A 13,025-nucleotide genomic window follows, 5' to 3' on the forward strand; every position below is an offset into this window, starting at 1 on the left:
TGGGAGAACCTTCCAGAAGGACAACCATCTCTGCAGCACTCCACCAATCAGGCCTTTATGGTAGAGTGGCCAGATGGAAGCCACTCCTCAATAAAAGGCACATGACAGCCTGCTTGGAGTTTGCCAAAAGGCACCTAAAGGACTCTCAGACCATGAGAAACAAGATTCTCTGGTCTGATGAAACCAAGATGGAACTCTTTGGCCTGAATGCCAAGCGTCATGGCTGGAGGAAACCTGGCACCATCCCTACAGTGAAGCATGATGGTGGCAGCATCATGCTGTGGGGATGTTTTTCAGTGGCAGGGACTGGGAGACTAGTTAGGATCGAGGGAAAGATGAACAGAGCGAAGTACAGAGAGATCCTTGATGAAAACTGAGTAAAGGGTCTGAATACTTATGTAAATGTGACACGTTTTTTATTTTTAATACATTTGCAAACATTTCTAAAAACCTGTTTTTGCTTTGTCATTATGGGGTATTGTGTGTAGATTGATGAGGGGAAAAAACAATTTGATCCATTTTAGAATAAGGCTGTAATGTAACAATGTGGAAAAAGTCATGGGGTCTGAATACATTCCGAATGCACTGTACTTTAAGAAATTAAACTAATTTCCTAGATTAGCATCTCTTTTCTTTAGAGTTCTCTGCTGTTAATGAAGCTCGCAAGCATGTAGTCATAACTGGAACTGAGTTACCGCTGGTTCATTCAGCAATTCCTATGGGAAAATAATAGGGTTTTGGGATAAACACTGAAAATAAAATCTGAGGTTAACACAGGTTTAGGAGATCTTATACGTTTTGTTTTATGAGAATCATTATTAGCTCATTGAATTGTTGTTATCTCAATTATCTCATCAGTCAGTTAACATGTGTGATTTTTGTTATTACATAAATTCTTAAATTCACAAAAAGTGACATGAGCTGATGATTATCTCATAGAACAAAACGTATACGATCTCCTAAGCCTGTGCTAACCATAGACCTTATTCTGAGCGTTTATTCAAAAACCCTACAGAAACGCCGTTAATTTCCCCATATGCCTTGTCCAACGATCCATGCTATAGATAGTGCCTACAAAAAGACGCCATTACTATTTCTCTCTATAGGAATTGGAGGAAGTTTATATGAGGGTCTTTCGCTATATCCTCTGTGATTCTACCCCTAGTGGACTGATGCAGTCAGTGCAATGGCCTCCATAACATGCTACCCAGACCGCCATCGCGCGCAAACTGATTTTGTCCCCCCACACCAGACAGGATCCCCCACCAACTGGACTGGAGTGTGTCTTTCAATTGCCCACATGGGTAGATGCTCCTAAAAACCAATGAGGAGATGGGAGAGGCAGGACTTGCAGCACTTTGAGCGTCACAAATAGAACCAAGTTCTATTTTAGCGCATGGCCACGCAGACGCTCGTTGACGCGCGCGAGCAGTGTTGGTGCAATGATTGAATAACATGTATGTGTACATTTATTTTGCAACGCTTGCGCACGTGACGCGTGCGGTGTGGTCAGCATGTAAGTCTAAAGGGAATTCTTGGGACGCCAACTCTGATGTCACCCCATTGAGGGGACGTCCCAAGGATTCTGGATTGCACTCACCATTCCTAAAGTGACCACTGTGCTGTTCTGTTGTGAAATTTGCTTATTCATAAATAAAATAAAATAATAATATATGTGTGCATATACAGGTAACTGCCAAAATAAAGGAAACACCAATATAAAGTGTCTTAATAAGGCGTTGGGCCACCATGAGCCAGAACTGCTTCAATGCACCTTGGCATAGATTCTACAAGTGTCTGGAACTCAATTGGAGGGATGCAACACCATTCTTCCATGAGAAATCCATAATTTTGTGTTTTGTTGATGGTGATGGAAAATGCTGTCTCAGGCGCCACTGAAGAATCTCCCATAATTGGGTTGATATTTGGTAACAGAGATGGCCATGGCATATGGTTTACATAGTTTTCATCCTCATCAAACCATTCAGTGACCACTCATGCCCTGTGGATGGGGGCATTGTCATCCTATGGGGGCATAGCCAAAACGTGACCCTAAGCATGATGGGTTCTCAATTGCTTAATTAACTCAGGAACCATGCCTGTGTGGAAGCACCTGCTTTCAATATACTTTGTATCCCTCATTTAACTCAAGTGTTTCCATTATTTTGGCAGTTAGCTATAGGTTCAACTGTATACTGCTTTTGTCATAACCATAACAAAGTGAATGAAAATGGTACAGTTTTTGCCAAAGACAACTTGGGCCCTGCTCTTTACCTAGGCATACATGTATATCTGTACCAAACCTCCATGCCAACACTCCACTTACTTCTGGCAGGCCTCAGACAAGAATATAGCCGATGGTCTACTCACTGCATCTTTATTAGCTAATTTAATGGAAATTGTTCATTTGGTAAACTAAACAAAGCAGTTATTTTGTGAGAATTTGGCCTCAAATTGTTGTCAGTGGGTCATTTGATTGTTAGCCATGATCTACCACTTAGATGCGTCACCAGATTCCATCATCAAATCACTAGTAAGAGTGTGCTTAGCATAAATTTGACTTTTGATGTACACCAGTGGAGGCTGCTGAGGGGAGGACGGCTCATAATAATGGCTGGAATGGAGTGAATGGAATGGCATCAAACACATGGAAACCATGTGTTTGTATTTGATACCATTCCACTAACTCCACTCCAGCCATTACCATGAGCCCGTTCTCCCCAATTAAGGTGCCACCAACCTCCTGTGATGTACACCCTTTTATTTAGATAATTCCCCCACAAAAATGAGCAAATAACTGTCCTTCTCCATCTTTGTAAAAGGTAGGCCTACTTAATTTCCATTCATTGAATTAGGAAGGAAAAACACTCAAACTGTCTAGGCAAATAGCTAGGTTTCCATCCAATTGGTGAGAGATTTTCATGCCAATATTCTAAAATCTGCATAAAGAAAATATGCGCATTTTCCCACCAGTGGTGCGTTTCCGGATAAAAATCAGTGCGTGATGACTTAATGCACACAAAATGTACTTTTCTGCTAAAGTTTTAATATACCGAATAAGAATTTAAAGTTCAATGTGTTTCCTTCGCATTTTCAACTCTACTGATAGTTTTGTCACAAACTGTTGTGTGGAATAGCTAATGTGCCTACTCTGGTCTTGGAAGTGCGCTCTAGCCAACAGCTGGCAGATACAGTGTGGGTAGGCTGTGCTAGTAGGCTAGTCTACATTAGATTATTATGGATAAGAGTGAGAATACTTTTATTTGTCAAACGTCAGTCAAGCATCGATGATCGTCACCAGAATAAGACCCTCGATATTTATTGGAAACGAGCATCAAGATCACTGTGCACTTTCACCACCCTGTGAAGTTCATAAGTTATTTCATTTGTAGCCTCATAAACTGCATGGTTTCGAGTCGTAGTGGGAGGACCACACCCATATCATCATGTGACTCCAAGTTTACTTAGATCCTTATTAAATCAATATTTGCTCATAAAGGCATTTCCACCACCATTTCTCACATAATTAATTTTACAGACACAAAAAGATCCCACCATGTCGAACAAACAAATTATCTGTCGGCATTTATAAAATTGTACCGAAACTACCCATTTCCATCACAGCTGTCTTGATTTTTTTTGGGACGTTATGACTTTACTCCATAAAAACTGTGGATGGAAACGTTGCTAGTGACATAAATAACAATTTATTCTCCAGGACTCAAAATGTATAGACAGGCAAACTCTTCTTCCTTAAAATCCCACTGTCTTTGACAGTGTACATCTTCAAGTATTCAAAACATACATAGCAGCTTTTATCAGTTTAAATTACTCAGCCAATGACCAGCCTTGGCTTTACAGATTGGGCCTCTGGGGTTATGGGCTTTGTGTTTACAGAGTGGTGAGATGGGACATTGGGTTTAATCGACTTCCTCGATGGTGGGGCCTGAGGATCCACCACCTCCAGGAGCAGCACCACCAGCGCCTGAGAAGCCTCCAGGCATTCCACCAGGCATACCGCCTGGCATACCACCAGCACTCTGGTACAGCTTGGTGATGATGGGGTTGCAAACCTTCTCCAGCTCCTGTTGCTGATGCTCATACTCTTCCTTCTCTGCAGTCTGTGAAACAAAAATATACAGGTTAAGATTGATTGATTTATTTCCCTTCTTGACACGTTATGGGTAATAACTTGGTTTAAATTAATGGGCACATCAATATACTGTACCTGGTTCTTATCCAGCCAGGCAATGATCTCATTGCACTTGTCCAGAATCTTGGTCTTGTCCTCGTCACTGATCTTGCCCTGTAGTTTCTCATCCTCCACGGTGGATTTCATGTTGAAAGAGTAAGACTCCAGTGAGTTCTTGGAGGAAACCTTGTCACGCTGCACATCATCCTCACACTTGTACTTCTCAGCCTCCTGGACCATGCGCTCAATGTCCTCCTTGCTCAGACGACCTGGTCAGACAAAAAAAACATTGTTGAGTTAAGGATACGCTCACTATCCTAGTAGGCATATTGTAATACAATTTCACTTTGGTCACATTTTATTCTGTCTACCTTTGTCGTTGGTGATGGTGATCTTGTTCTCCTTGCCAGTGCTCTTATCAACGGCAGAGACATTGAGGATGCCGTTTGCGTCAATGTCGAAGGTGACCTCAATCTGAGGAACACCGCGAGGTGCAGGGGGGATTCCAGTCAGCTCAAACTTTCCCAACAGGTTGTTGTCCTTGGTCATAGCCCTCTCACCCTCGTACACCTGGGGGATACAGTCTATATTAGCAAAACATACATGGTCTTCAAATGAGAAGTACATTTCACTAAATAGTCACTCAGACAGCCAAGGAAGGTATAGGGACATCTTTTGTCTTTCAACCTCTGGTGGAAACTACGAATGGCAAGAGTAAACTTCATCACAGCGAGTGGCCAAAGGAATGAGGAAACACTGCCCTGAAATTGAAATGTTATGCAGGGTCTTTTTTACCTGAATGAGCACACCAGGCTGGTTGTCTGAGTAGGTGGTGAAGGTCTGGGTCTGCTTGGTTGGGATGGTGGTGTTCCGTTTGATCAGGACGGTCATGACACCTCCAGCGGTCTCAATACCCAGGGAGAGGGGGGTGACGTCCAGCAGAAGCAGGTCCTGGACATTCTCAGACTTGTCACCTGAGAGGATGGCTGCCTGGACAGCTGCAAATGAGAATGGAGAGGTTAGACTCATGTAAAAACATCACTGTAGAGCCACAGTAACATTGTTGCTCAGACATTAAAAAAGGAAGGTGTTGGGCCATCTTTGGTATTTTGACCTGCTGGAAACTACGAATGGCAGGAATAAACTTAATCACAGCTAAACTATTTGGTTAGGGCTTGTTAAAGCAGCCCAATGACCACAGAGTGAACACAAGATCAGTGACCCACCTGCGCCATAGGCCACAGCCTCGTCGGGGTTGATGCTCTTGTTGAGCTCTTTGCCGTTGAAGAAATCTTGGAGCAGTTTCTGGATCTTGGGGATACGAGTGGAGCCTCCGACCAGGACGATGTCGTGGACCTGGGCCTTGTCCATCTTGGCGTCGCGGAGGGATTTCTCCACTGGGTCCAGGGTGCCACGGAAAAGGTCTGCATTGAGTTCCTCAAAGCGAGCTCTGGTGATGGAGGTGTAGAAGTCGATTCCCTCGTACAGAGAGTCAATCTCGATGCTGGCCTGGGTGCTGGAGGACAGGGTGCGCTTTGCCCTCTCACAGGCGGTGCGGAGACGGCGAACAGCCCTCTTGTTGTCACTGATATCTTTCTTGTACTTCCTTTTGAACTCTGCAATGAAGTGGTTGACCATGCGGTTGTCAAAGTCTTCTCCACCCAGATGGGTGTCTCCAGCAGTGGACTTGACCTCAAAGATGCCATCCTCGATGGTCAGAATGGACACGTCAAAGGTGCCGCCACCCAGATCAAAGATAAGGACGTTCCGTTCAGCACCAACCTGAAACAGAAGAGAATCTTCAGTATTTGCACTTATAAAAAAAAGGAACTAGAAACCCTATGACACATGGCTATGTATTCCAGGGAAGGTTGTTGGGCATCCTTTGGTTTTTCAACCTCTGGTGGAAACTACAAATGGCAGGAGTAAACTTCATCATAGCGAATTAAATCTAGTTTGTCCAAATCAAATTATTATTTCAATAAACCATAACTAGACCTTCCTGACCTCTAAAATATATGGGTCTCACCTTCTTGTCCAAGCCATAAGCAATAGCGGCAGCGGTTGGCTCATTGATGATTCGCAGAACATTCAGACCAGAGATTGTTCCAGCGTCTTTGGTTGCTTGGCGCTGAGAGTCGTTAAAGTAAGCTGGTACTGTTACAACAGCGTTTGATACAGTCTGCAAAAATGAGGGTAAAAAAATAAACAAATTGGGAATGAATAGACTTACTGTCAATACAACTCTGAAATAGACTGCAATGCATTTCAAACTCACCTTCCCGAGGTAGGCCTCTGCAATCTCCTTCATCTTGACCAATACCATGGAGGAGATTTCCTCAGGGTAGAAGCTCTTGGTCTCGCCTTTGTATTCGACCTCCACTTTGGGGCGTCCGCTGTCGCTGATGACGTTGAAGGGCCAGTGCTTCATGTCGGACTGAACCACGGTGTCCTCAAACCTTCTGCCAATCAAACGCTTAGCATCTGGAATACGCAAGTAAAAAGTATGTTAAAACGATTGCATTATAGACATACTCCGATCATAGCAGTTGACCTTTGGTTTCTCACTCTGACATCCAAGGAAGATACTAGAACCATCTTTGGTTATAAAACTTCTGGTGGAAACTACAAATGACAGGAATAAACTGCATCACACCTTTACAAACTTTATTGACATCTACCAATAATCACCTTTGCAATACATAAACTTACCGAACACTGTGTTGCAGGGGTTCATGGCAACCTGATTCTTGGCAGCATCACCGATGAGCCTCTCAGAGTCAGTGAAGGCAACGTAGCTTGGAGTGGTCCTGTTACCCTGGTCGTTGGCTATGATTTCAACCTTGCCATGCTGGAACACACCCACGCAGGAGTAGGTGGTCCCGAGATCAATGCCGACTGCTGTTCCCTTAGACATGGTTTCTGTGAAAACAGATAAATATTTAATGATGAGCAAACTCTTTCCAATAGGTGGCAGTCATGATCACTCAAGGTAAAGTGACCCATAGAGACTTTGGACTGTAGTTTGAGTCACTGTGGCTGTGTTTATACAGGCAGCCCAATTCTGATCTTTTTTTCACTAATTGGTATTTTGACCAATCAGATCAGCTCAGATCAGCTCTGATGTGAAAATATATTTTTCAGAGCTTATCTGATTGGTCAAAAAAAACAGAGTGAAAAAAAGATCAGAATTGGGCTGCCTGGGTAAATGTAGCCAACATAGATTACATGAGCAACTTCCTTTATGGAGAAATATGCCAACTCGCTGTGTTGAAATTCAATTCCTAAGAACGGTGACTTATCCTGTTCCAGGAAACTCATAGGCCTTCAGTTTCAATTAAAGGGCGACTGCACTTCCTGATTTGGCCTTGTGTTAGATTTGGTTCATTAAGAAACGCTACTGGCCATGACTGAATTCAAACGTGAGTGTGGTTTGATGTGGGTGTCTCCTGTGTGTTCGCAGGTGGAAAGAGTTAGCCAAATTATTCAGCCAATTAGCTTCAGCCGGCTGGTGTGCCACCATGGCAAAGTTGGTTTTACTTTGGATAGCCTATCGCTGGGGATAGTTAGGGGCCGTCAATAAATTACACAATGTACATGGGACAATATTTTCATGTTGCACATCTTTTAGTTGTCTCATCGAATGCTTTCAATATTTGTAAATGAATTTCTACAATTTATAGTTGGTTTAAGGTTAAGTCATTGACATTTGGAGCTATTGACCTTTTAAAATAATTTACTGATGGTCCCTAACTAGCCCCATAGGGATATCGAATGTCAACCAAATTGACCATTGGCATTGCGATCTGTGCTCCGAATTGATGATTACTTGGGTTCTGCCAGCTGTGGGCAGGATTAAAATAAACCCAACCCATGGAAAACTGTTACGGTACTCTTCATTCCATTACATATTTTTTGGGAATGTAGGCCTACATTGAAAAACACACATTTGCAGCTACTGTAGGCTGAACGATAGAACAGCTATTTCCATGTTAAAATGTTATGGAATGCATTTTTCTCCATTGTTTTTGATGGTAGGCCACTCTGGTAGACTTACATCATGATCAAATAGCCACAGTAGCCTACTTGGCCACTGTTAAAACTGTAACTTTTTACAACCTTCAAGTTTGTGCTCAGCAGATCTGACATTTTCTCAGTGCCGGAAGAAAATAGAGGGAACATTGGATATGACATCATTGTTTTTATCACTTCCCACAGAGTTCTTAAACTATGGCGCGTGACATGGTTCAATGTGCCAGTAAATCAGCACAATCTACTTTTTCGTTTTTTCAAATTGCTGCCATCTTGGAGCTAGAATTTGGATAATGCAGATAAAATTAAAATAAATTACGGAGAGCGATGTACAATATGGCAAACAAGGCATTTGTGGTAAGTACATGGGGGCCGCCATCTTTATGCACCTTCGCCATTCATGCATGAGCTGGCATTGGATGGGCCAGGCAGCCATCTTAGGCAAGAGGCATACATGGTGCACTACCTTACTACTGTAAAGACTATGCTGCTGCAGCCCCATGGGAAATTCGCCATGTAGCAGAGGTTGACACATTGAGACAGCAGGGAATTTCCAAGGGCATAAAACCCATAGGGCTGTGGGTAATGGCACGCTCAAGCTATTAGGCCTACACACAAAATAAGTTATGCCACTTTTTTCATCTATGAACCTATAAATTATACTACAGTGAACACCATCAACACTATTTGAACTACTATTATTATTTAGTTACACAATCGAATGTCTTGCCTTGGCAATTGCATCATTGCGCTTTCACCTAGTTTGGCATGGTTCGTAAATGCGATGTATCTTTATCTGGGATGATCCCTGACCATCTGGGGAGGGGGAGGCCGGGCTTTACAAGGTTGTGACTAGATGGAATACAGCGACAGACGAGATTTACAATTGAACTACCGCGAGAGTTGGAGCCAGAGGATGAGTGAGTCGTATTTAACCGTTAGCTTTACACCAAGTAGTTGTACATTTTCAGTTAATAAAATGAACGATTGTTTATTTTCGATGAAAGCCCTGATGGGTGTACTGTTGCATGCGTGTGCTCAGGCCCAGTCCTAGTCCTGCCGCCCTATCCTAGGCTGGCCAAAGAAATTGTGCCCTCCTAGACAGGCTGGTTGTTTAGCAACAAAACCGAGGCATACGCAACTATGGGCAAAACAGACAGAGTTGGCTTAGATTATTGACAACATCTAAACTATATTTCGTCTCCAATGTTTATTGAAAACGTAAATAGATTTGCACAATGAGCACTTGTCTCTCAAATGCATTGTTACAGTTGTTAGCTAGCGAATTTTAGCCATATTAGCATTGACATGAAATCAGTCAAAACAAGACATGGAATCAATAACAAGCTGAAATTAGCCACTTATGATTCTCCCAACTTGGCAGTTTCTGGTCATTCGTGCTAGCAATCTGACCATCCAGAATCACAACAACAGGCTGACTTCTGCGCGCACATCGTTTTCCTTACTGTTGTCAGCTAACCGATCTATACCCAGCAAATCTAGAATAGTCCCAGTAAGCAAAATGACGTTGAAAAGACATCTAAAATAAGTATTTTCCAGACGTTAAAGTTAGGTTCATTTTATGTTCTGAATGAAAGGTGAAAATAGGTATTTTCCAGATGTTGAAATCCGATTCATTTTTAGTTCTGAATGAAAGTTGAAAAGGCGTCATTTATAGACGTCTACTTTTGGACCAAATCAAGGCCAGTTCAGACTTGACCAAATCGGAACCAAACATTGACGTCTATGTTTGGGCCAAATCAAGGCTGGTCCAGACCGGACCAAATCTGAACCACACGTCTAGACGTCAATAATTGGTTCAGATTTGGTCTGCAACAGACCAAAAATCTACTTCGTCTGACCGCACCAAATCTGAACCAAACATAGACGTCTATGATTGGTTCAAGGCCGGTCCGGACCGCACCAGATAAAGACATCCAAAAGAAGTCGGCCCTTTCTTACTCGGGTGTAGCCTACAGTGTCAGCCCAGAATGGAATTTTATGAATGCCCATCCATATGGTAGGCCTACAGTTTGTAAAACAGGCAGTTGCATTGTCTTTATTAGTCCTGATTCATGTGACTAATCAAATTTGGCAATTTAAGCTCTGAATATCAGAACTTCTGATAAATGTGGGTATCCTGAGCCTATAGAGCCCCACAATGGAGGTGTCATAATACCCATAAAACCTAGCGGTCAAACAGGGAAATGGTTCCAATTGTTTTTCCACCATAAAAAATATGGAATTTTAGAAACACTTAAAATAAGGACAGTGTTTCGTGTAGGCTTACCCTGGCATAATGTTTTGATAATCATGTAAATCTCTCTCGGACAAGGTGACTTTTATCAATATATTCGGCCCTATTTACTCTCAGATTCGAAAATGCTAATTAGGATCAAAGTAGACATCATGCAAGACTACAAATCCCTGCAAGCTCCTGCACGTCATCGCTAGCTGACACCTTTGCTAACAGGTATTGTGTCAATTTAAAACTTGCACAAGACAGTTAACAGAATTGTCAATTTAAAGAAATGTAAACAAATTTATTCAGTTCCGTGTAGCTCAGTTGGTAGAGCATGACGCTTGCAGCACCAGCGTTGTGGTTTCGATTCCCACGGGGGACTAGTACGAAAAAAGTATTAAAAAGGTATGCACTCACTAATGTAAGTCGCTCTAGATGAGAGCGTCTGCTAAATGACTAAAATGTAAATGTAAAAAATTACTACATTTAGCTAACATTAGTTCATCCAGAGATTCTTACCTTTGCCTCAATTCGACTGTCTCGTCCAGATCATCATGGCATTTGTAGTTCTTTATTATAGCACATTTGCATTTCATTTATTTATTTATTTATTTTTTTTTTTTATTTTTTTTTATTTTTTGGGGGGGGGTAAATACAGGCGAATATATTGATAAGTCACCTTGTCCTAGAGAGATTGACACGATTATCAAAACGTCATGCCAGGGTAAGCCTAAACAAAACACAGCCTTTATTTTAAGTGTTTCTAAAATCCCCTATTGGAAAAATGAATGGTGGAAAAATGATTGGAACCATTTCCTTGTTTGACCACTAGGTTTTATGGGTATTATGATTCATAATGTGGTACTCTATTTGCAATGTGTTTAACCTACAGTAGGAAATGCAGAAGTGTTTTCTTTTTCGCTATGATCAGCTCGTAAAAAATTGACGGATACAAACTTGAAACCACTGATCATAACAAATTTAGCACATGTGGTGAAACTCCTGGACAGCAGTTGTGAGTAGCCTGAATGTCCATTCCATTATTATTATATTATTATATTGTCCATTTTACTTTGACCTGTCTTGTTTTTATGATATGGTGTTTGTTAGCTTCGATGCAACCAAGAGTTTTTTGAGTCCAGCACAATGTAAAAACTATCTTGGTTGCATCGAAGCTAGGTGTGTTAACATGTCAGTGTATTTTTTATTTGATTAGGCGCCATTTAGGTTAGGAAATTTGATCGGAGAAACGTGCATGATGTAAAAAGTGTCCATCTCATTACATTGTCATACATATTGTTTTATACCATAGGCTATTTCTGCTATATGATTTAAGTTGGAATGTTGGTGGAGCGCTGCAGCGATGCGTCTCTCCAACAGCACTGTGTATTCCGCTCCAGCCATTACCACGAGCCTGTTCTCCCCAATTAAGTTGCCACCAACCTCCTGTGATTTTCTAGGGGGGGGGGGGACTAAAGCCCCAAATCGCTGGCTGGTTTCAAAATGTCCAGTCCAAACTCTCGCGCTATTTCAGTGATAAATGTCGTCCGTAGCTAGTCATGACCTCTTTACACCCTCCCCCAACCGGGATTCTGAAGGACAACGCTGTGAGTACTGCAGTACTGCTAGCTCCGCATCCAAGCGCATTACAATTAATTGCGGCCATTTCACCGGTAGCCTATGACATTTCTAGAGACTGCTCTGGCATCTCTTAACGGCTGTTGTCTCGGAGAATGGTTGAATAGACCTACAGTGAATACAACAATATTGACGTCAAATTATCTTAAAATCAACAAATAGGTATATACATGTGGATTATAATTATAAGGACACACTGATTCCAAAGCGAATATGGATAGCCAAGAAACAATTGTAGGAAACGTCACATTACATATGCCTATAACTGACAATGACGTAGAATATAACAGATGAACATTTTGTTGCTTTTATTACCTGGATGTGATGGACGCAATTGGTATGAAAGCTGTTCGCAGTCTCCGCAACCCGATGAATGAGAACAGACGATGCCGGCGAAAGAACCGTAGCCTCTTCCGGATATCTTGTGAACCTGCCGGTGAAAATAAATGTTGCACTTCTAGTATGTTCTAGCAGTCTGAAACTGATCTACAATCAGAATGTAACCACTATTGTTCAATGCGGAATACGTTATATGGCCACGTAAGGAATCAACCAGCACTAGGATCAGTTATATTTTTCTTTAGCTATCCCTCAACGCATTGAACTCTGATTGGTTGAAGTCTAGCTCGTGCGTTGCATAAAAAAACGGAGGTCGACAGAAGATTTATATAGCCCCGGAAACAGCAAGAGAATATTCTAGACCTTTCCTAATCAATTAGCTGGGACTGTGACAAAATAGTCTTGACCCACTGAAATTTGAGTCCCATAAATTTAGTTTGAACTGTGCTTTTATTGAACAAACCCTATACATTACATTTACATTTTAGTCATTTAGCAGACGCTCTTATCCAGAGCGACTTACAGTTAGTGAGTGCATACATTTTCTTACTGGCCCCCCGTGGGAATCGAACCCACAACCCT

At 42.0% G+C, this 13,025-nt stretch overlaps 1 protein-coding gene across 1 annotated transcript; it reads right to left on the minus strand.

Annotated features, from left to right (window-relative positions):
- Window positions 1–3,275: 3,275 nt before the first annotated feature.
- Window positions 3,276–12,524, minus strand: LOC311143210 (heat shock cognate 70 kDa protein-like). Its single transcript, XM_084179008.1, has 9 exons — window positions 12,420–12,524; window positions 6,905–7,114; window positions 6,471–6,676; window positions 6,222–6,374; window positions 5,419–5,974; window positions 4,988–5,190; window positions 4,564–4,762; window positions 4,229–4,461; window positions 3,276–4,121 (listed from the first exon to the last, which is right to left on the minus strand). Exons 2-9 carry the CDS (start codon window positions 7,107–7,109, stop codon window positions 3,921–3,923), a joined length of 1,956 nt encoding a protein of 651 aa, XP_084035134.1. The 5' UTR covers window positions 7,110–7,114; window positions 12,420–12,524; the 3' UTR covers window positions 3,276–3,920.
- Window positions 12,525–13,025: the final 501 nt, after the last annotated feature.

Source organism: Coregonus lavaretus (genome assembly GCF_964263955.1).
Source record: "Coregonus lavaretus genome assembly, chromosome: 15".
Taxonomy (NCBI): domain Eukaryota; kingdom Metazoa; phylum Chordata; class Actinopteri; order Salmoniformes; family Salmonidae; genus Coregonus; species Coregonus lavaretus.